The sequence below is a fragment of the Pezoporus occidentalis genome, unplaced genomic scaffold (assembly GCF_034315485.1).
Source record: "Pezoporus occidentalis ecotype Australia unplaced genomic scaffold, CSIRO_AGI_Poc_V1 ctg42, whole genome shotgun sequence".
NCBI classification, from domain to species: domain Eukaryota; kingdom Metazoa; phylum Chordata; class Aves; order Psittaciformes; family Psittacidae; genus Pezoporus; species Pezoporus occidentalis.
Window position 1 is genome coordinate 6,015,743 of NW_026915747.1, and position 23,972 is coordinate 6,039,714.

Sequence of the window (23,972 nt, forward strand, 5' to 3'; positions counted from 1 at the left end):
GTTTAACTAAGCTTCACGCTGGAGAATGCAGCAAGGATGCTCTTTGGGAAGGTTTCCTTGCTTTAAAATCCTTGTGTTTCATGGCAGGATTGCCTGGAGCTGAGAAAGGTCCATCAGGAGAGGAAGGTGAATTGATGCATCAATGAGAAGTGGAATGTGGCTACAGCTCTGAGGATGTGGTGTTTGTTGGATCTTCAAGGCGCGCTGTTGGCCATCAGAGCTTCCACCCTTTGCACCACCACCACCAGCTTCTGCTGTTTGAGCACTCTTCTGCATGAAGGACACCCAAACCCTTGTTTCTTTTGGGCACACCTTGATCCAGGATGGTGCTGGATAAGCATTCAAGCTTTGGCTTAAAAACCACATGCAGCCAATGCAGCCGTTTCCCTTCATCAGGGACTGTAGCAATAGCACAAGGGGTGATGGGTTCAAACTGAAACAGGGGAAGTTCAGGTTGGAGATAAGAAGCTCTTCCCTGTGAGGGTGCTGAGGCACTGGCACAGGGTGCCCAAAGAAGCTGTGAATGCTCCATCCCTGACAGTGTTCAAAGCCAGGTTGGACAGAGCCTTGGGTGACACGGTCTAGGGTGAGGTGTCCCTGCCCATGGCAGGGGGTTGGAACTGGATGATCTTAAGGTCCTTTCCAACCCAAACCAATTCTATGTTTCAATGGTTCTGTGACTGTGTTAGAATAATCCTGAGAGAAGGTGTCGAAGGGGCTTTCAGAAAGACAAGGGACAACCTCCGCCCTTTTGGACTTGATTTGAGCTCTTGCTTTTGGTACCATTTGCACCTCTGCTTGCAAAGGGACCGTCTCCTCCCTGGAGATCATCCCCTCTGGATGTTCCTGGAGAGCACCATGTGTTTCAGGAGTGTGCCTCCAGCCACCACCAAGTCGATGCATTCATGTTTCTTTGGAAACAGCTTAAACTTTGTATTCAAGGGATTTAGAGAGAAATCAATTACCATAAAAATCTATTAACTCCATTAAAAAGGAGGCTCTCAACTTTTGAATCCCTGAGGCCTATTGCTATCAAGCCTGAAACAACCCGTGTTTAACCAGGCTTTTTCTGCCCTCCAAATCTACCACTGTCCTTGAGGTTTGAAGATGGCTTTAAATCCCCTAGTAATCCCAGGAGAGGAGCTGCAGAGATGCCCTGACCAGGCTTTTCCATGGGAACATTTCAGAGCGAAAGAAGGGAACCAGCATTTCCTTGGCAGCAAATTGTGAACACACTTGCTTGGACAGACCCTCTAAACGACACCAGCTATTACATCTGCATCCTGCCTCCTGGATTGTGCATACATTGGTGACAACGTGCTGCTTTTGGATGAGCAACTGTTGGTAGCATTTGGGAGCTGACACTTGTGATCTTTGCTCTCCATCTCTATGAGCATCAGTTGCATTTTTGCTGATGTTTTAAGCCTCAAGCCCTTGGTTTTATTCTTTATCTTGCCACCAAAATTCAATGGTTTCAATGTGTCCTTTGTGTCAATCAGTGCAGTCTGTGCCCTGATTTCCCCCATCTAAATACCATGCAAAATTACATGTAGATGTGCTGGGATCTCAGTGACCTCTAATGCTGGTACCATCTCCACCTGAACCATCTCCATACCCTTTTCCTGCCAGTCTCTGATGCTTCCACATCCTGAAGCTCCCATCAGTTCACCATTCAGGCCAGTCTCTACATTTCAATTACAGATCTTTGCAGGGCTGCTGGGGTCTGTCTCCATAGGGTTTACCATAGAATCCCAGAGTGGTTTGGGTTGAAGGGATCTTGAAGCTTACCCAGTTCCAACCCCTGCCACAGGCAGGGACACCTTCCACTAGAGCAGCTTGCTCCAAGCCCCTGTGTCCAACCTGGCCTTGAACACTGCCAGGGATGGGGCAGCCACAGCTTCTCTGGGCACCCTGTGCCAGCGCCTCAGCACCCTCACAGGGAAGAACTGCCTTATATCCAGTCTTACATCTGGTCTTACTTTGTGATGGAGCATGGCAGTGCTCCATGAACAGGAGCCGGGTGGTGCTACGTATAGTAAGTTGAGATGTAGCTGAAGCCTTGGCTTCAGCTGGAGTGTTCATAAGGAGGTGCCCTGTTTATTCTCTGCTGGCTAATATAAGGCTGTGCTCAGCCTGCAGTCTTTCAGAGGGAGCTGCAAGCAGGATATCTGTCCAGTCCAGCTGGCTGCTTTCAGGAGGCTTGTATGAACACACTTGAGACCTGCTTCCCTATGCCAGATTTAGCTGATATTGCTAAGGTCTTGTGAGGCAAAGGAGCTGTCTGCTCGTGCAACATATGGCACAGTGGTGGGATGTGGGTCTGCACAGATCCTCTGGGAAAGCTCTGCATGCCCAGATGCAGCTCTGAAGTGCAGTTCTTGTGTCTGTATGCAACAGGGATAGTTATTTGATAGATGGACTTAGCAGCATCTGGTGTGGGTGATGCTGGGGCAGTAGATGTGTGAGATCCAGCTGGACCCACAGGCAAAGGGGAGGCAGGCACCAACCAGATGAGGCTGCAAATCCCTTTCAGACAGAGCTTGCTGACAGGGGGTAGTTATTTATCCCAAAGGGGTTAGTTATTTATCCCCAAATTTGCTGGGAAATTAAAAGGAAGAAGAGTTTAATGCAAACATCTACCCAGGAAGAAGAGATGGAAAGGAACAGCCCAGCTGCTGGCATTACCACAACTGTGTAAGACATGATTTTCTTCTCTTACCCTCTTGCATCTTGCCAGGCTTCCCCCAGCTCTGTCATCTGATCCAGACGAGGTAAAGGGAGAACCTGGTCCATCAGCTTTATAGGGTTTGAAGGCAATTTGTTCAAGGAACTGTAAACCCCGGAGAAGTTGCCCCTATAAATTATTTACCAGGGACAATAAAAGATCAAGGGAATTACTGAGATTCCTTGCAAAACCTTGAGGTTTATGGGGTCGTTTCCCTGCCCCTACCAGGTTTCTCTAAAGATCTCTGTAGAGGTTTTAAGACTTCTTTGATAGGAGCTGATGGCAGCCAGTGTCTGCAAAGATCAGTTAAGAGCTGCTGGAATGAAGGTCACCTATCTTGAATGTATAAAGTGAGCATCATGGTGGTACCTGTGATGTGAACTGACTGTCCCAAGTTGGACAACAATGGTAGAGCAAATAATAGTCCTCCATCAGCCTTATATAGAAGGCTATACCCAAAATATATCCTGAAAAGTGGAAGGAGCAAGCCCTAGTATGATCTTGGGCCACTTGTGGGCTGTGGCTAGAGGGAGGTGTTGGAGCAAGTATTGGAAGCTGCAGAGGTTATATACCCTATATACCTGTCTCACCCAGGGATATGTTCTCATCTAGGACTGGTATTTGATACCCAGGTGAACACTTAAATGCAGTGGAATTTGGGAAAGAATAGGGAAGGGCTGTGCTCACAGCCCAGAAAGCCAACTGTATCCTGGGCTGCATCAAAAGGAGCGTGACCAGCAGGTTGAGGGAGGTGATCCTGCCCCTCTGCTCTGCTCTTGTGAGGCCTCACCTGGAGCATTGTGTGCAGTTCTGGTGTCCTCAACATAAAAAGGACATGGAACTGTTGGAACAAGTCCAGAAGAGGCCACGAGGATGATCAGGGACTGGAGCACCTCCTGTATGAAGACAGGCTGAGAAAGTTGGGGCTGTTCTGCCTGGAGAAGAGAAGCTGCGTGGAGACCTCAAAGCAGCTTCCAGTGTCTGAAGGGGGCCTATAGGGATGCTGGGGAGGGACTCTTCATTAGGGACTGTAGTAACAGGACAAGGGGTGATGGGTTCAGACTGAAACAGGGGAAATTTAGATTGGATATGAGGAAGAAGTTCTTTACTGTAAGGGTGGTGAGGCACTGGCACAGGGTGCCCAGAGAAGCTGTGGCTGCCCCATCCCTGGCAGTGTTCAAGGCCAGGTGGGACACAGGGGCTTGGAGCAAGCTGCTCTAGTGGAAGGTGTCCCTGCCAGTGGCAGGGGGTTGGAACTGGGGGAGCTTTAAGGTCCCTTCCAACCCAAACCATTCTATGATTCTAAGGGGAAAAACAAGAGACTCATTTTCAGTTCAGAGAACAGCGCCCTTGAATTTGGGATCATCTGTAACACGGATGTGCTGCAGTCATCCATTAAGGACCCACGCTGCCAGCGCAGCAGCAGGAGCTGGGTGGGTTTTCACCCTAAGCAAGCATTTGCAGCTCACTGCTGGGAGGCAGAGCCCAGCTCTAACTATCCTTTGTAAAATGCATGTAACAAACAGAAATACTCAAGATGCTCAAAAATTGAACACGCAGAAGTTCAGCATCCACACACATGAGTTCATGTCTGCCAGGAAACGTGCTCAGTTTGTGGCATCCAGGTTATAAACCCCTTTTGAACCCTCCTCCTCAGCTTTGCGATGTGAATTCCAGGTGTGACTGTTCTGAGCTCCAGCCTTTCTGCATCCCCATGGTCTTTGCTTTTTGTGACTGTTAACATTTACTCGCTGAAGGCCTGGGGCTACTGTGCTTTCTCTTTGCCTCTTCAGAGCCTTGTAGGGTTTGCTCCTTATGTGACCATTTTCCTGTTGCCTTCTTAATGTGCATTTTGCACTGTAGTTAGAATCATAGAATAAACTAGGATGGAAAAGACCTTTAAGATCATCAGTTTTCCGTGCTGGAGTGTTGAACAATAGCAGAGCTTTTAACCCATTGCTCAGATACCCATTCAAAGGGTTTGCTGCCTTCCTGCTCCATGAAGGGTTGGTTATGGCGCAGGACAGACTCTGCCCTATGGAGTTGAGGATTAGGGTTAGGGATAAGGATTGGGAAGGATTAGGGTTGGGAAAAAGGATTAGGAAGCGAAAAGGGGATGCCGGCAGATTGGTATTGAAGGATGCTGGGATCTGGAGGGCAATGGGGTCATCTTCCCAAAGCTTGTAATACAACTCCTGCGAGGGTGGTGGAGGTAAAACCTAGTTTTCTTCAGCTCCACACTTTTCCATTACTTTTTTTCCTAGAATCTTGTTTACTCCTGTTGTCTAAAAGCCTGAATTTGTTTGGTTTGGGTTTTTGTTGGCATTTTTGGGGGGAATGGGCTGGTTTTGCTTTGAAGCCCTCTCCGCAGCAACTAATAGCAGCACCGCATAGAGATTTGGATGGGAGTTACGAGGGAAGGACACAGCCCAGGTTAACCACTGCACAGCAGAGATTCCGATTGCATCCAGCAATTGGAAGAGAGAGGGAAAATCAGGAACAGGAAACACATTCAGAGAACTGAAGTCCTGAGGGTCTCAGATGGGTGTAGGTCCATGATGGGCAAGGTGACCACAGCCCTGGTGCCCCTACAGCCTAGATGCACACAGGCTCCCCTTATTTGTTTGGGGATTCATTTAGATGGGGTTATTCCAAGCTGGGCACAGGAACCCAGCCTTGTTTTCCAAAGAGGATCTGACCTATAACACAATGTGATTTCAAGGTTGCATGTTGTTAACTGGAAGGAGCAACCCAACCCTGGCAAAGAACTGGGTTGGGTGAAGTGGAGCTCATCTTTTCCCCACATCTGTAATTTGCAACCTGGAAGTAGTCCATGCTTCCCTGGGCAATGTGCTCAGCCCAAGATGAGCAGGGGAAGCTCAGAGCAGGAGAAGAACATTTTAATGCCCATTAAAAAGGATAAAGCCCCTTCTGGCAATGCCACTTCTGTTACTGTTGTTGCTTCGCAGAGAGTAGTCCCTTCTTCACAGAGGGAGACTTACAGAGCAATTTGGGGGGGTCACTAAACCACCTATAGGCGACAACCAGAGCTTTCAGCCCCCTTTGCTCCATGATGGTGAGGTGGATTTCCAAGGGGAGCAGGTACAAGGCAGTTAATCCTGGATCTAGAAAACTGCAGGTTAGTTGCAGGGCAGGGTAATAAAGACTAAATGCAGTGATTGCTGTCTTCAGTGATGATCATTCCTGCATCACTGAGGCAGCAGATGCTTCCCTCACACCACTCGTATTCACATTGAGGTGGTTGTTGCCTGAAGAAGGGTGCTGTTAGGGAAAGGCGCTGTGGAGCAAAGCTGAGCTCTCCCCTGTAGCATCAGCAAAGGGATGAAGGAATTAGTGGGTTTATGGACTTCAGTGCCAATAGTGTAAGCCAAGATGAGCCTTTATAGCTGGAGAAAAGCTTCTCTTGCCTCTATAGGCAAATGGGATCATCATACTCAGCTGGCTTGTCTTAAAGCCTCTCTTCTCCTGCAGATGAGTGACTCTCCAGGCTGTGTGCTGAGTCCAGGAACCAAGAAGAATTTCTTCCCAAGGAAAAGGAAAATGTATGCCCAGATCCTTGTCCTGGCAGCAGCTGCAGTGCAGTACGGATCTGTGGCCATCCATGAAGGTATGGGTTACTATGAATACTGCATCTGTGGGTGATGGTGAGACACATCAGGGAGGAAAAGACCTTTTCCAAGCAGCACTTTCTGCTCGTGTCGTGGATACACACACACGGATACTGGAGTGCTGATGCCTTTAACTTCTGCATAGGGTGCTTTTAGGTTGGGATCATCTGGCTAACAGAGCATCTCAGCTGGCTCCAAAAGGGAGGCAGGACCTGACTTGCTGCAGCAGAGTTTATGGGGAAATGAGGGCTTTGCTCAGTGTCCTGCCTTTAATCCTGTTGCACCTCAGCTGCTCCAGAGGAAGGTGGGGAGAGAGGCAAAACGTGTCCCCTCCTGACTCCTCTTCTGATCTCCAAGGTCTGGTACAAGCCACCACACAGAGGATACAAGAGTAAAGACCTCAAGGAAGCCTTGAATTCTCCTGCTACTGTTTAGAGATGGTACAAAGGTTCATTTCCTCCCTGAGAGCTTTTGGGGAGGAGAGACCAGAGCCAAAAGGCAGAAGGACCCCAGAGAAGAGCCTCATAGAGTTACAGCGTAACCCATGGCTTATCTCTAGCCTGAGGATGGGGAAGCTCCTTGTGAGCATCCTACAGAGCTAATCCAGAGCTCCCGGGACTGTCCTGAGGCTGGGTATGAGCCAGTGGATCCTCCCTTTTCATATTGTTCTGCAGCAACAAGCCTCCATGTTTTGAAGGTGTAAATTCACCTGGACTAAGCTCAGTCAATTCACCGAGGAGTTAATGGAAGCTTTGGTGTCAGCTACAAAATTAACCTGATTAAGTTCCTGTCCATCAATTAAGCTGATATACTCGACTATAATGCTCTTTAATTCCAAGCTGGGAACAGGGCAATAAATCACCATTTACAGATGTCTCTGGCAAACCTGTGATTGATGGAATGTGGTAATTTGGGAGGTGTCTGGAAAATTTCAACTCAAGTCATATCCCCCTGTGATTAATAGAGCTGTCTGTGGTGGTGTTCTCTCCAGAAGGTACCAATCCAAATATGCTTAACATCACATATTTCCAATGACAGCTTCAGGTATCAAACGCTCTCAGGGTTCATTGCCGAGCTGGAAAGGTGCTGAGCTCCTGGCTCAGTGTCTTGCAGAGTGGGCTCTGGTTTTCCTGGGGTAATGGTTGGACTTGGTGATCATAGAATCCCAGATTGGTTTGTGTTGGAAGGGACCTTAAAGCTCCTCCAGTTCCAACCCCCTGCCACGGGCAGGGACACCTTCCACTAGAGCAGCTTGCTCCAAGCCCCTGTGTCCAACCTGGCCTTGAGCACTGCCAGGGATGGGGCAGCCACAGCTTCTCTGGGCACCCTGTGCCAGCGCCTCAGCACCCTCACAGGGAAGAGCTTCTGCCTTTTATCTAACCTGAACTTCCCCTGTTTCACTTTGAACCCATCACCCCTTGCCCTATCACTACAGTCCATGATCTTAAAGGTCTTTTCCAATCTAGATGATTCTGTGATTTGATGGCTGCCCCTTTATGGAGAAAGGAAACCATCCTGCCCTTCCTAATCCCATGGAGCTCCTGCTTGTTGTCTTTCCTCTCATTATTCCCTGGGTGCAGAGGAGGGCAGGAGCATTGTACCTGGTGAGCAAGACTCAGGCGCCAGGCACAGCTGGAGGAGGTTCTCTAAGGATTTGGGATATGGAGAGGAAGGTTTAGCAAAGGTCTTTTGATATCCATGGCATTTTGTGCATGTTTTCCAGATCACGGCCAAAAATGCAGGTCTTGCATAAAAGCTGCACTGCTTTGAGTAGCTCCAAGAAATAGGTGATTTGGGATGATTTGAGTGATTTTTACTTGGCAGTGCTAGGTTCATGGTTGGACTTGATGATCTTAAAGGTCTTTTGCTCTCTGCAAATTGCTCTCAGCCTTAATGATTGTATGGTTCTATGATTTTGGGAGGGCTGGTGGATGGTCTTCTCCACCTTATTGAACCTTTATTGGGATTTCCTTGTGGTAATGCAGGTTGTGGTTACTCTGAGAAGCTGTTGGATGCTTTACACCAGTTCTGAGCTCAGAGCCAAGAACTGGCATTGCCTCTGATCCAGGTCTTTCTAAGGGAGCAGGGAGATCAAGGTCCAAACTAGGGAAAAGGGGTAGATCCAAAATGGAACTGGCAGTAGGGAAAAGAGCTTGTGATCTGCTATTAGCAGCTGAGGTGCCTCCAAGACATCCTGACAGGGAGATCTCAATAGGGAGCTTTAGGAAGGACAATTTAAATCATTGTCTCCCAGTTTTGTCAAGGGAAAGTGCTTTATATTCCTATCTGGGTATGAGTTACACCAAACTCAGTGCCACGGGTTAGTGGTGGTCTTGGCAGCCCTGGAATAATGGTTGGACTTGATGATCTTAAAGGTCTTTTCCAACCTGGTTGGTTCTATGATTCAAAAAGAGCCCAGTCATTATTTTTCTGCAGTAACTGGATTGTTTAAGTCTTCGGGAGCTCAGTGTCAAGAGGCACAAAGAAAGATGAAGAAACCAAAAGCCTTGGGTAGCAAAGACACTTGGACTGCCATCCATCTGCACCCAGCAAATGATCCTCTGTCCTGCTGTGTGCCCACCGGGGATTGATCAGGGACACAGCAATGAAGAAGAGCACAAAACCTGCATCTTTCTACAAGCACTTTGGGAATCCTGCTCATAGGAATAGGGTAAATGTCAGGTAAATTGAAGGGATCAAGCTAAAACAGGCTTTCCATTTGCAGCAGAAGCATTAGAAACCCACCTAACATGTCACCATAGCAAACCGGAACAAATGCTGCAGCCCGGTTGGGTGCCAGTTGGGTCTCCAGACCTGCAGCTGAAGGTCAAGGCAAGGGCTGGGTAAAATCCAAAGCAACAGTGGCACAAAATGCGAAGGGATTGAGCCCATTCCTGGTGAGCAAGATACAAAAAGCCCTCCTCCAGCAGTCTACATTTAGCAGCCCTACGGCAATAACTCAACATCTATCTGCGAAGGAGAGAAACACCAAAGATAATACACATTTTGAACATCCCTTGTGGGGCCTTCATTAATTTAAGGTCCCTAAAAGTCATCAGACTGCTGACCATGAAATGTATTTCAAGACTAAAGAAAATTAGTTTCAATTGAGCCTGAGCACTGTAGAGGGAAATATGCCTTGATGTTTGTTAGGCAGGTACACGGAAATGAGCTTAATGTCTCTTCCCTGCCAGATGTCATCAGATAGCTCTGCTTGTATAGAAAAACACTGAAAGTGTTCGTTCTTTGCACAAGATACTGATGCTCCTCATGTTTCCAGCATGTCCTACAGACCTGCATGCTTTGATGGCCAAGTGCAAGGTCCTGCACATGGGTCAGGGCAATGCCAAGCACAACCACACGCTGGGAGAGGCTGGATGGAACAGCCTTGAGGAGAAGGACTTGGGGGTGTTGGTCAATGAGAAGCTTCCCATGACCCAGCTTCAGTGTGCGCTTGAGCCCAGAGCCCCCCCGTGTGCTGGGCTGCACCCCCAGAGCGTGAGCAGCAGCTCAGGGAGGGGATCCTGCCCCTCTGCTGTGCTCTGGGGAGACCCCCCCTGCAGTCCTGATCCAGCTCTGGGGCAGCAGCACAAGAGGGACGTGGAGCTGTTGGAGCGAGTGCAGAGGAGGCCATGGAGATGCTGCGAGGGCTGGAGCAGCTCTGCTCTGGAGCCAGGCTGAGAGAGCTGGGCTGGGTCAGCCTGGAGAAGAGAAGGCTCCTGAAGGGGAGACCTGAGAGCAGCTCCAGTGCCTAAAGGGGCTGCAGGAAAGCTGGAGAGGGGCTTTGGACAAGGGCCTGTAGGGAGAGGCCAAGGGGAATGGCTTTAACCTGCCCGAGGGGAGACTGGGAGCTGAGCTATTAGGCAGAAGCTCTTCCCTGCGGGGGTGCTGAGGCGCTGGCACAGGGTGCCCAGGGAAGCTGCGGCTGCCCCATCCCTGGCAGTGTTCAAGGGCAGGTTGGACACAGGGGCTTGGAGCAAGCTGCTCTAGTGGAAGGTGCCCCTGCCCGTGGCAGGGGCTGGAGCTGGAGGAGCTTTGAAGTCCCTTCCAGCACAAACCACTATGTGATAGATCTGTTTGTGCTTCAAATGGGAAACTTCCCCTGAGTGAGAACTACAACATGGGGAATTAGGAGGAAAATAAAGAGGTCAAAGCAGCCTGTTGCTCTGGGAAGCCCATCATTACCCACTTTATTGGGCCTAAACATGGTCTCATTTCTTTAGCTGCTATATCTCATGTATTTACATGACCGAGAGGGGTTTATCTCCTGTCTGGCTTGTGGCACGGTTGGGATGAGCCTTCCTGCCCCTCTTCTCCCACAGCATGCAGGACGGCGGAGGTGGCAGATGTTTTGCTCCTCGTGGGACAGTCGCAGGGCACAGGGAAGGAGAGCTCCCGCCTGGTCAAGGACTTCATCAGCAGCGTGGCCCGTTCCTTTGAGAACATGGTGATGGGCAAAGGAGGCGTCCGGCTGGCAGTGGCACTCTATGGGGAGAAACCAAGGTAGGTCCACCAACAGCACCATGGTTTCTATAGCCCTTTAGTTCTATATGGGCAACCATGCTCCTTCAGTGAACCATTGCAAGAGCAGAGCAGGAGTCTAACCCTCAGCAGTGTCACCAGAACCAAGAGTGCTCAGCCATGGGGAACACTTTCAGGACAGGGAGGATGAGATTTAACACTGCTAACAAGAAGTTCCCCCCCACCCAATGTTTTATGGCAACAAGGAGCTGGAGCTCATACCCTGGGCTCCCCTGACCACTGTAAAGAGGACTTCTTGCCTGTATATAAGCCTAGAGTAACCAGCTAAATTAGTGCTGGTTATTGCCGTTATCAGTGCATCCTTCTTGTAATGACAGTGTTTTCTTGCTCTTCATTCACCCATATTCCCCTCTTCCCAGGATGATCATTGAGCTCACGGATTATGTGACCATTGAGGAAATGCTGGTGGCAATTCAGGATATCTCCTTCAAATGCAACACCTTAAAAACAGGGTCAGCCCTGGCATTTGCAGCTCATGCCATGTCTCGCTTGGACACGGTGAGAGAAGATGCAGCAAAGGTAAGTGACCTTCTGTGATTGACTCCCCCATTGTCATCCTCAGTAGAGACCAGATCTCTAACTTCTTTCCCTAAAGGCATAAGGAGGCCATGAGGATGATCAGGGGGTGGAGCAGCTCATGTATGGAGACAGGCTGAGAACACTGGGGCTGTTGAGCCTGGAGAAGAGAACCTGCATGGAGACCTCAGAGCAGCTTCCAGTGTCTGAAGGGGGCTCCAAGGATGTTGGAGAGGGACTCTTCATCAGGGACTGGAGTGATAGGACAAGGGGTGATGGGTTCAAACTGAAACAGGGGAGATTTAAGTTCAGTATAAGACAGAAGTTCTTCCCCGTGAGGGTGCTGAGGCGCTGGCACAGGGTGCCCAGAGAAGCTGTGGCTGCCCCATTCCTGGCAGTGTTCAAGGCCAGGCTGGACACAGGGGCTTGAAGCAAGCTGCTGTAGTGGAAGGTGTCCCTGCCCGTGGCAGGGGGTTGGAACTGAAGGAGCTTTAAAGTCCTTTCAACCCAATTCTCTGGCCACACTCCTCCCGAGAGGGACTCAACCAAGTTCTGGGTTGTCAGTGTGAAAACCCTGCAACTCTCTGTGAGCTCCTCATGTTGTTCTCTTTCATTCTCTGCCTCTCACACTCATTCTTGAAGGTGGTTGTTCTGATCACGGATGGGAAATCCAGCGACTCAGTTGAAGATGAAGCCCAGGTCCTGCAGGATGGAGGGGTGACAGTGTTTGCTGTAGGTATGTATGGACACACTAAGTTGCATAGAGCATCCCACCAACACACAGTCTATGCACTGGGGATGATTTCTGATGGACAACCCCCCCCCCCCTTCTAAAACTGCACCATCCCCACACTCAACCTGTAGCAACTACTTCAAGTCCAGGAAAACCACATTTGTGTGTGCTTAGGTATTTTGTGGTGTTGTCAATAGCTGATTTATTCAGTGTAAACCTGCAGTTTTGCATCTGTCAAAACTACTCATGAATTCAGGAGGAGTTCAATAAATAGTCCCATAAAAGTCAAAATGTTTTCATGTAACATTTTTGCAAGTGAAATGGTTTTGCTTTTGAAGGTTTCTCTTAATGGGGTTCAGAGACTGACTTTAGCTACGTTAAAAACGTCTATCACAATCATTCTGTAGGCAAGGAGAAGTTTCAGCACCCCTCCAAGTCCTAAATACAGACATTTACAACAAGTCAAATACTTCCTTCACCAAACATTTCAGTGGAGAAGAAGGGACTGGTGGTGGTGGTTCATTATAGAGAGCTACCAGGTTGGTTTGGACCAATATGAAGTGAAAATTAGAGGAGAGTTGGTTTGTTGGGGGGGGGGGTCTTTCTTCTTTAGTTCTACACATTCTTCACAAATTCTGCAATTTCCAGACAGCCTCCCAAAGTCCTGCTGTCTGCCCATCCATCAGAAAAGCAGAAATGCCTCGGTATCCAATGGGAAGGATGAGGCCAGGTCCTGCCCTGCTCCTTTTCCCTCTCCACGTCAAGAGAGCTTTCCACCTCTCAGCCCATAAGCTGCCAAAAACCTTGGGGCAATCTCTAACATACCTCTGGAGGAAACCTCCACCTCTTCTTCCTGGTGGAATAGGCTTCATCTGCTTCACCACTGCCCATCCAGCTTGAGACTCCATTCCTTGTTTCATCCTTTGCTGTGGGCAGTAGGATTCCAAAGCTGTTTTATACCAGCACATGGCTCCCACTTGCAATTGACAGCCCTTGCCAATGCCTTGCCTGCCCTATGGATGGTGTTTGATGTCCTACTTCCCTCTTCTTTTCTTCATCTAGGAATTAAGGATGCTGACAGGAATGAACTGAACAAAGTAGCTTCAGAGCCCAGTGCAGAGCATGTGCTTTATGTTGAAGATTTTCACCTGCTCAACAACGTGGCCCCCAAACTTTCCCGAAGACTCTGTTTCACTGCCTCGGAGCCACCACGGCCCATCAAGCAGACAGTGCAAGGTGCGTCAGGGTCTCCCTTTATTGTGCTTTCCGAACCAGTCCCTTCCTAGTCCCTGGATGTGCCAGCCATGGAGACAGACCTCCTACATCCTGTCTGTTCATGCCTCTACTCTGCCTTTGTGAGACCCCATTCGCAGCACTGTGTGCACTTCTGCTGTCCTCAGCATCAGAAGGACATGGAGCTGTTGGAACAAGTCCAGAGGAGGCCACGAGGATGATCAGGGGCTGCAGCACCTCCTGTATGGAGACAGGCTGAGAACATTGGGGCTGTTGAGCCTGGGGAAGAGAAGCTGTGTGGAGACCTCAGAGCAGCTTCCAGTGTCTGAAAGGGGCTACAAGGATGCTGGAGAGGGACTCTTCATCAGGGACTGGAGTGATAGGACAAGGGGTGATGGGTTCAAAGTGAAACAGGGGGAGTTCAGGTTGGAGATAAGGCAGAAGCTCTTCCCTGTGAGGGTGCTGAGGCGCTGGCACAGGGTGCCCAGAGAAGCTGTGGCTGCCCCATCCCTGGCAGTGTTCAAGGCCAGGTTGGACACAGGGGCTTGGAGCAACTGCTCTAGTGGAAGGGGTCCCTGCCCATGGCAGGGGTTGGAACTGGATGAGCTTTAAAGTTGCTCCAACTCGAACCATTCCATGATCTTATGAAGAATCACAGGGGAGCTTTAGGGGTTGGATCACCCTAGAAGAGCAGCCAGCCCATGGAGCATCCACTGCCTGGGAACAGTGGTCCTGTGTGTTTGTGTCTGCATCTCTATGGTTTGTCTCGTGATAGTGGATCCTGAAAGTCTTGCAGATGGTTCAAACAGAAAGAGCAGCAATGGGCTGAGGCAGCGTTTATGCCTCTCGGGAGCTTTCGTGATGGGCTTCTCGCGCAGTTCAGGGTCTCCGAATCACAGAACGGTTTGGGTTGGAAAGGGTCTTAAGATAATCCAGGTCCAATTCCCTGCCGTGGGCAGGGACACCTTCCACTAGAGCAGGTTGCGCAAGGCCCTGTCCAACAGAACTTAATTCCTTACAAAAGATGTGAAGGGCGGCCAAAGAAATCTACAGAGATCTAGATCTGCCCCCTAAGGGGATATTGATGTTGGAGTGAGTCTGGAGGTGATGGCAACAAATTCCTGCTTGCCTCTTGGCACACAAAACTCATGAGAAGATGAGTTAAATACCTGGGGCAGAGAACTCCATCTGAGTCCTTCAGGGGTCTTCTTCTGCTTTCTCTGTGGTTCTATAGCTCTTCAGGGCTTCCTGTGACGTTTCATGTAGAGTTCAAGCTTTCTGGTACCCTTCTCTGGTGTCAGTAAGGAGAAAGGCAGGAAGAGCTGATGCCCTATGCATTAAGGAGGTCTTCACAGGAGGAATGTAGCCAGAGCCAGTTTTGTTTTTCCTCCTTGTGCTGTCAAGCAATTTGCCAAGAGAAAACCTGGTTGTGTGTCTTTGGCATGGAAACAGATCCCAGTGTCCCTGCGCTCTCAACATAAGTGAGTGTCATCTATACCCAAGGCTTTCTCTGCGTTGAACGTGTTGACTCCACCCGTGACCAGCTTGCACATGTGCAACACTGGTACCATTGTAGTCCAAGCCAAAGGCCTTTCTTCTCTCTTTTTACAGCTGAGAAGATCACTGGTCCCCAAGATCTGCACGTCAGTGAGCACAGCCACAGCTCGCTGCGCCTCACCTGGATGCCAGCTACAGGGAGGGTGATGGAGTACCATGTCCATCTGCATCCCTTGATGCCTTCGGGACAGCCGGTTTTGGAGGACCAGCAGCAGGTAGAGTTGCATTCCCACTTTTCAAAGCACCAATTACAGGTCCCAGTGTTCAGGTTTAGTCCTCTGGTGAGGCTGCTGATGGCTAAGCCTGCTTAGGAGATGGCACCATGCTCCTCAGCCATCCTTAGTCACAGCCCAGTGCATTGGCATGGATTCCTGAAGCTTGAAGTGAAGGTCTATAGATAGACCATTGGATTTGCAGATGTGTTGATTGCTCTTGTGGTGAGGTGGAGTTTCTTGGAGTGACAGGAAAAGAAGGGGTGGAAGAAGGATATGGCATGAACTGGCACAAACTCCATTGGGACTGATAGGAACAGGTCAATGGGGCTCACTGCTTTGCTTCTGTCTGTGATACCACCTCTCAAATAAGTCCATCCAGCTTCCCTACCGCCATGCCCTGTTTCTCTTGCTGCCAAAGTTGTTCATCTTGGTAAGATCTCCACGGGTTTTGGTTTGGGGTTTGTCATGTCCTTGTGTGAAGGATGCTGCTGTATGTGCCAGCTCACTTCAGTATTCAACTTGGCCACGGCACAAAGTTTGAGAGCAAGATTGAAGGATAGAAGATGTATGCCCAAGAGCTTTGATTCCTAATAATAGAACAAAGAAATGAAAGCATCAATTATTAAGGTTAAGAATATTTATTCTATTAATTATTAAGATTTAACAAGAATGATCATATTTGGCTGCTTCAGAAGCACATAAGAATATAGTGAAAACACAGACGTTATGTCTCCACTTCTCTTACCCTCAGGTTACACTGAAATCTCCCTTTATAAGCTTAAAAGAAACTTTCTTTATCAAAGGTGGTTGTCTTTCCTCCATGATCTTCAAGGGGATTGTGACCACTCTCACCCGTATGTCTTTGTCTTTATGGAGTTTTTCGGGGCTATCCCACGAAACCCACTGTTGGCAATGTCCTGTGTCAGTCCTATGTCCATTGTGAACCTGGATATCCTTTGAGAATCACCATGTTTTGAGTTAGTGCATTTTAAAAGGCTTATGGTCATGGAACTCACCTTGCACTATATGTGAAGCCTTGTGCTCCTAACTTGTTGCCAACGTGGGGGTCTTCTATGGTCATGGAGGTGTAATGATGTCCTTTGTCCCCTCTGTGACAGATTGTGGTGGATGGTGACAAAAGCACCGTGCTTGTGACTGATCTGAAACCCAGCACCAAGTATGTCTTCAAGGTGAGAGCTGTCTATGGAGATGCCCTTGGGGAGTCAGCAGCTGTCAAGGGGAAAACAAGTGAGTGTCTCTTCTGCAGTCATCTCCATGTGTTCCTTGTCTGTGAGCAGAGGAAAACTCCCTCCCAAAACCATGTATGAAAGGAGTGAGGGATGGATGGGTAGGAAGGGTATTAGGAACATTTGTGTAGATGTCAATGGTGTGGGGTGAAGGGTTGTGAGTGGGTGCAGAGTAACCCATGTGGTTAACCCACTTCAAAGCAGAGGGTGCAGCCTGCTGGATAGCTCTCATCCTCTCATTAAATCAGGATTTAATGAATCCAAGCTGGGGTTCAGTTTGTGTAACACCCATGTACCTGGGATAAGAAAGCTTTTGAAGACCATAAGTTGAGAAACAGAGACATGAGTTTATATGGAGAGAAGTATATTCTAAATACCTCATTTCACAAGTGGATGGTCCAGAAGGTTTGGGTTGGCATATGCATGCTCTTAGGGCTTCATTTCACTCAAGTTAAACACCAAAGTGGTATGAACATGGCCTTTAGGAAATGCCCCAAGCAGTGATGTCTGGACCAATGAAAATGATATAGGGTTCTTCTGTTTTTTAACCTGCCATGTCAGTTTCCTTTGCTGTCACATGGCTGGCTGTAATGACAAGGTTCTTGGAAGCAAAGGAGCAAATTCATCTTTGGCCAAACCCTGGAGTGTATAATGCTGGGTCAGATGTGATGGATGGAGCAGGTTTTGTCCCAGAAGCCTCTGCACTGATTTGAGAGGGTTTAAGAGTTTAAGGGGTGGCTGCTTCCACTCCCTGGTTTGGATGAAGCATCAAATCTGCTTTGCCAGAGGGGTTTTGTAAAGAATTATTCCCTTTTTCCCTTGTCTTCTGTTTCTTCCCCGCCTCCTGCAATGTCTTAAGCTGTTTGTCTTCTTGAGGGACAATCTCCAACAGGATGAATAAATCTGAATGGGGTTGACTCATGTGGACTTGCCAGGAATAAGATTTAATGTCTTTATGGGTGGAAATGAAGTCATTTGATCTCTTCTCTTATTATCCCCAACATGAAGCCAGAGGCAGAAGCTATAAATCTGTCTGCCATGGCTGGCTGGACCAGAATGGGTTCCTCATTATAAGAGTGGCATCCATAGGTGCAAGTAGTGTTTGATTCATGCGTCCTTGCTCAGTCTGCATGAAACCACTGCAGAGTTTTCTCTGCTTAGGAGGAAGTGGGTAGATAATTCAGTTCCAAACACCATTCAAAGAGGAAGCATTGTGCTTTGGGGGGGGGGGGGGGTTCATCTCACTTCTTAAGTGGACAAGGGTTTGGTAGAGGGTGAATGGTGGCGTTTAAGGAGACTGCATGGAGAATTGGTGCTACTCAGCTTTGTGTCTCCCTGCCCTCGAAGACAAAACATTTCCCAAGGCTCTTTGCCATGGTACTTCATCCCAGCACTGTCACATCTGTTTCTGCCATGTTTTTGTACCCCAAAGCCCCTTTGCCTCCGGTCACTAATTTCCGTGTGATAGAAGAAGGACTTTACAGCTTGAAGGTGGCTTGGACACCTCCACTGGGCAAACTGGAGGGCTACAAGATCTACATCTCCAAAGGTGAGTTCAGGTTGGATTCTTTTCTCTTGGAGTTTGCTTTAAAAGGAGCAGTGACCCAAGGGCACGAAAGGTGCCACAATGGACCACAAAGAAGTGTGGTTCCTCCAAAACAGGGCAGCGTTCGTTGGAGGACTTTCTGTTGAAGAACAAGGTAGGGATGATGCTGAGGATGCCTTGTACCCATTTGCACTGTCACATCCAGACCATGGATGATTTTCATGCTCAAGTGCCTGCTTTGGTGTGGATGGGGGTAAGTTCAAGCCTTTCATATGGTCTGGAGGGCTGAAACACAGCCTTCATATATGTTTGGATATAGCTGCAGACATAAATCTCAGCAGCATCACATGGGTTGAGGGACTTCAACCACGCACTTGAACCTGCTCCTATGCACACTTTTCATAACTATGGGATGTAGACAGGCAGTGGGAAGGCTTCACCATTGCTTTTCTCCTTGACTTTGCAGCCAACAGACCAGGAATGACCTACAAGAAGGTCCTGCGGGGTGATGTCTCTTCCCATGTGCTGGGTAACTTGCAGGAGGATAGAGAATACAGCATCAGCATCTATGCAGTGTATCCCCAGGGGCCAAGCCAGCCTGTGGCTGCTGTGGGGAGAACATGTAAGTGGTTTGAGGCTGTTGGTTGGTCCTTTCATGCCCTGGGTGCTGTGAACACCCCTTTGTTGTGGATGAGCACCTTACTGTTGGTGAGTGCTGCAGCTACATGTGCATCAAAGGGGCAGGGTTCAACTGATCCCTAACTCCAACCTTCACATGCATGGACTGGGACACCTTCAAACACCATTGTGCTCTTGGGATGAAAGGTGGGAGCTCTGCAAGAGCTTTGCTTGCCCTCCACAACTCCACTGACAAGTTTGTTCCCTGTCCTCCTTCCAGTGAAGCTCCTGCCTGTGAAAAGCATCTTGCTGCAGAATGAAACCACCAACGCTCTCCAGGCAAGGTGGAGCCCTGTCCAGGGAGCAACAGGATACAGGCTCACTTGGACATCAGCAGGTAAAGACACAGGGATGGGGTGCATGCATCAGTGAGCAGGGGGATGGAGAAATGGGAGCTGTGAGGTCCCCAAGGCACTGGATGTACCAACACATTCTTTGTCCAGCCACACAGTTAAGAAGCTGGGGGGAACAGGTTTTTGGGGATCCATGAATGAGGGAGTTAGAGTCATGGAATCAACCAGGTTGGAAAAGACCTTTAAGCAAATCCAGTCCAATCCTTACCCCAGCACTGCCAAGGCCACCGCTAACCCATGGCACGGAGGGCCTCATCTACACGGGGTGTGAACACTTGCAGGGGCCAGAAGGGTTCCAGCCCTCACTCCATCCTCCTGTCAGTCAGTTGTAGGGAGCCATCAGGTCCCCCCTGAGCTTTCTCTTCTCCAGACTGAACCCTCAAGGTCCCTCAGCCCTTCCCCATCACACTTGTGCTCCAGGCCCTGCACCAGCTCCTTTGCCCTTCTCTGGCCCCGCTCCAGCTCCTCAATGTCTCTCTTGTAGTGAGGGGCCCAGAGCTGACCACAAAAACCGTTGTCTGTATGTGGGGATAAATCAGCAGCTTGAAACCAAGAGCTGTGTCATGGATGCGGATGATGAACTCTGCCATAGATGCTAAGATACCTGCTCTGGCTCTGCGTTAAGGCAGCCTAATGGGTATCCAGCCTTTTAAACATGGGATTAGTGCTGGATTTACTGGACCTGAGCAGTGTTGGAAGGGGTTAACAGCTGGATTGAAGCTTGTGAAGTGCTCCATGCAGAGCAGCACATTACACAGCCCCTGAGCATATGGGTTACCCCCCTGTTTGGAGGGACAGGTACTACATATTATAGACTGGAAGTGCCTGTGCTTGTTGCTTTTCTCTCTGCAGCATAAAGACTTGGCTTCATCCCCCAGCATCCCATAATTCATCCTTATTCTCAGGCAAACTTTGCTGTTTGAAGGCAGATCTGCCTCTGCAGCTGGAGCTTCTCCCATGCCCTGAACCCAAACATGTTTTCACTGCTGGTGTGGGGGAGCAGGAGTTAGAAATTCAGGTTTGATGGCATGTTTTGGCCTTGGGAGATGGATGTTTCTGTGGTTCAAAGAGGAGATGGGATGTCAGGACACCTGGGCTCCATCACAGGCTTTGAATAAACAGCACAAACCCCTCTGGCTCAGCTCCTCTGGTTATGAAATAAGGAGACATCTCCCACCAGGGGAGGGAGGATTAGCTGGAGAACAGCTCCAGAGGACATCAGAAGGGAAAAATGTTTACAAAGGAGATATAAAACTGCCTTTATTGCTTTGTAATGAATATCATTATTCATTAAATGGATATGACAGGGCCCTGAGCAACCTGGACTAGGAGGAGGTGTCGTTGCCCATGGCAGGGGCTTGCAGCTGAATGAGCTTTAAGGTCCTTTCCAACCCAAACCACTCTGTGATTCTATCTCTTCAGTAAAGCCATATCCCACCCCAAACTTCAGTCCTTGTTCAATGCCCCAGCTAGAAATGGAGCACACATGCTCATCCTGCCATGTCTTTGCAACAGGGACATCCCTTCTTGAGGGGACGGTGCGGGACATCCTCAGATGAAGCAACAAGAGCACATCACCCCATATTTGCTCTTTCTGAGCAGCTTTTTAAACCTGGTAGCACTTCACCACAAATCCAGGGGTGGCAAAACCCCAAGGAGCATCCCGCCCTGACTGCTGGGCCCTTTCAGGTCCTCCTCCCCTATTCCATCCCATCCTGGGCCTATGTGTTAGGATGCAGTAGTGTGGGGATCCAGGTACCTTCTGCCCATCCCTCCGCAGCCGTCCCGAGCACTGGAGGGGGTTGATCTTTCTTCTCTCGCTTTTAACAGAGAATGGATGAATATAAAGGGCTGATGTAGGGGGAAGGTCCATGGCTGGGATGGGAGAAGGGGGATGGGGCTCAGGGTGCTGATGGAGCAGAAGATGGGGACATGGCACCCTCCAGTGACCAAACTGCAAATGGCAGCTTCTCCCCAAAACCCCAGCATCTGCTCCTTCACATCTCTGCCGGTCTGAAGCAGGGTGTGATCACAAGGGATTAGGTTTTAACTCTTTTCCTGCCATGCTGAGAGGTGTAGCTGAGCAGTTCCAAGTCCACAACAAGGATATATCATATGCTAGAGCATCTCCCATGTGAAGACAACCTGGAGAAGAGAAGCTGTGTGGAGACCTCAGAGCAGCTTCCAGTGTCTGAAGCGGGCTACAGGGGTGCTGGAGAGGGACTCTTCATCAGGGACTGTAGTGATAGGACAAGGGGTGATGGCTTCCAACTGAAACAGGGGAAGTTTAGGTTGGAGATGAGGCAGAAGCTCTTCCCTGTGAGGGTGCTGAGGCGCTGGCACAGGGTGCCCAGAGAAGCTGTGGCTGCCCCATCCCTGGCAGTGTTCAAGGCCAGGTTGGACACAGGGGCTTGGAGCAAGCTGCTCTAGTGGAAGACCCGTGGCAGGGGGTTGGGACTGGAGGAGCTTTAAGCTCCCTTCCAACCCAAACCAGTCTGGGATTCTGTCTTTTTGGGCATGAATTGCCTCCAGTGTCCTGCAGGGAAGGCAAAATGACTCCAGCATTGAGTCACCCAGGGCTGAGGGGGGGTGTGGACCCTCTTATGGGACTGCTCACAGACCCATGTGTGGCCATTTGTGTGCTGCTACCTGATTTATCTTCTTTGGCCTCCAAAGCGCTGAGTGGCCTTGCTCTATTGGTGATCCCAGAGGTCTGCCCCAATGGCTGTGGGTTATTTCTATCTGCTTGTACATTAGCTCTTCTTCCAAGATTTGTTCTTGGAATCATAGAATCAACGGGGTTGGAAAAGACCTTTAAGATCATCAAGTCAACTGTTACCCCAGCACTGCCAAGGCCACCACTAAACAGTGTCACTATGGGCTGCCCTTTCCCTACCATCTTTGGCTTGAGGACCTTGCTGGTGCACATGCAAGCAGGAGGATGGAATGCTATTGTGTCTCACACACGGTGTAATGGCTGTTTGCATGATTGCCCATTGCCCTCCCAGACAAGGAGACCCAAATAGGGTGACCCAAAGGAACCCAGATATCATTTCCCTTCACAGAGGGCAGCATCCAGGATGTGAACCTCAGCAGCACCTACAACTACTACATGATCCAGGGGTTGCAGCCTGGCACAGAGTACACCGTCACCGTCAACCCCATCTTTGGGGATGTCGAGGGACCAGTGGTGAGCAGTAAAGCAATGACAGGTGAGTAACAGCCCAAGTAGACATGGATGGGGCTGGCAGCATAGAGCTGGTGTTATTTGTTGTCACCACCCTGCCTGTCATCTGGTGCAGAAGGCAGTCTAGGTCATTATAATTTTGGGGGGCCACATAGATGCTGGTGGGACCTTGATGCAACTGGGCAACTCTGCTCTCTTACAGTGGCATCAAGCACAGTCCAGATGCTGAAAGTGAGTGAGATATCCATCAACAGTGCTCTGGTTTCCTGGGACTCGGTTGCTGGGGCCACAGGGTACCGAGTGGCTTGGGGTCCCACACCAGGTGAGATCCAGCTCTCCTTCAGTCTGCATTACCTCTATCTCCTTCTGTAGCATGAGAGATGAGGCACTGGGAACCTCAGCGGTGGTGGATAAAGGGGTGCAGATGCAGCTCATAATTGCTCTGAGCAGCCTCTTCCACACCTTCAGGCTATGAACTGAAACCAGAATGGACTTGACCTACAATGCCAGAGGCAGGGTGCCTGCAGAAACTACATTCAGCTTGATCCTGGCCCAACACAGTCTTACATCACCTTGCCTGGTCCACAGGGAACAGGCGGAGCAGATCATCTAGCGCAGGAGCTTTGCAATGCCTTGCAGATGCTGGGGAGAGGCAGAGCACATGCCCATGTTAATGTGGGCCCTGGATGTGGTAGCTGGTTAGGTTCCTTTGGTTCCTCTGAGCTGGTTTTGATCCTGTAGTCATTCAAATTCCCAAATAAATAGCCACAGGAAAACTCTTGCCCCAGTGCACACATGGGTGGTGTCCTTCAGCTGAGGTTCAGCTAAGTTGGAGATGGACTGCCAAGGAAAGCATGGTGTCCTTCCCAGTGTGCAGCAGAGCTGCTCTCCAGACTCTTCAGTCTTCACCCATTCCTAATTCATTTCCTCTCTTCCAAAGAGTTCTTTGGCAAAGACCGTCCTCACCAGCTGGCCCTCAACAAGTCAACCACAGCCTACACGCTCCGCAACCTGGCCCATGACACCGAGTATGTGATTTCCCTCTATGTGCTTTTTGGCTCAGTGGAGGGACCAGGGATCACAACTTCAGCCAAAACATGTGAGTGTGGGCAGGACCTTCAAGTAGCTACTACAGCACACAACAACTCTTCCATCTCTGGTTCAACCTTGCGTATCCCTACAAAGGTCTTACACTGTACTTCCTGCATGCTGCTCGCATCATCTTCCAGTGCCTAAAGGGGCTACAAGAAACCTGGAGAGGGGCTTGGGACAAGGGCCTGTAGGGCCAGGCCAAGGGGAATGGCTTTAACCTGCCAGAGGGGAGACTGAGATGAGCTCTTAGGCAGAAGCTCTTCCCTGTGAGGGTGCTGAGGTGCTGGCACAGGGTGCCCAGAGAAGCTGTGGCTGCCCCATCCCTGGCAGTGTTCAAGGCCAGGTTGGACACAGGGGCTTGGAGCAAGCTGCTCTAGTGGAAGGTGTCCCTGCCTGTGGTAGGGGGCTGGAGCTGGAGGAGCTTAAGGTCCCTTCCAACACAAACCATTCTAAGTTCTCCTTCTCATGCTTAGCAACCCTGGAATACAGTATGGAGATAAGGGGCTGGCCTTTGTGAAGAAGAGCACAGGCAAACACTGATGTTCAGCACCCATGGGAGCTCTGGGCAGATCTTTCACCCTGCAGACAGTGTGAGGGCACTGGGATTTGGATCTCACATCTCCCTGGATCACTGTACTGCCTGTCCTGGGCTTCCAGAGGTCTTCCCATATGCATCTAGAGCAGAATGTGCTCCTTGACGCCAAGGGAGGTAGGTTGTG

General features: G+C 49.6%; 1 protein-coding gene across 1 annotated transcript in view; it reads left to right on the forward strand.

The window, feature by feature from the left end:
* Positions 1-23,972, forward strand: part of LOC134171759 (collagen alpha-1(VII) chain-like) — a 110,039-nt gene that overhangs the window by 5,462 nt on the left and 80,605 nt on the right. The window contains exons 2-14 of the mRNA XM_062634294.1: positions 6,218-6,353; positions 10,677-10,857; positions 11,256-11,415; positions 12,055-12,148; positions 13,208-13,381; positions 14,990-15,150; positions 16,269-16,398; positions 17,830-17,946; positions 18,410-18,565; positions 18,842-18,958; positions 22,040-22,186; positions 22,364-22,483; positions 23,102-23,260. Of these exons, the coding sequence (XP_062490278.1) occupies positions 6,218-6,353; positions 10,677-10,857; positions 11,256-11,415; positions 12,055-12,148; positions 13,208-13,381; positions 14,990-15,150; positions 16,269-16,398; positions 17,830-17,946; positions 18,410-18,565; positions 18,842-18,958; positions 22,040-22,186; positions 22,364-22,483; positions 23,102-23,260 (1,852 nt within the window). The remainder of the gene's footprint in view (positions 1-6,217; positions 6,354-10,676; positions 10,858-11,255; positions 11,416-12,054; positions 12,149-13,207; positions 13,382-14,989; positions 15,151-16,268; positions 16,399-17,829; positions 17,947-18,409; positions 18,566-18,841; positions 18,959-22,039; positions 22,187-22,363; positions 22,484-23,101; positions 23,261-23,972) is intronic.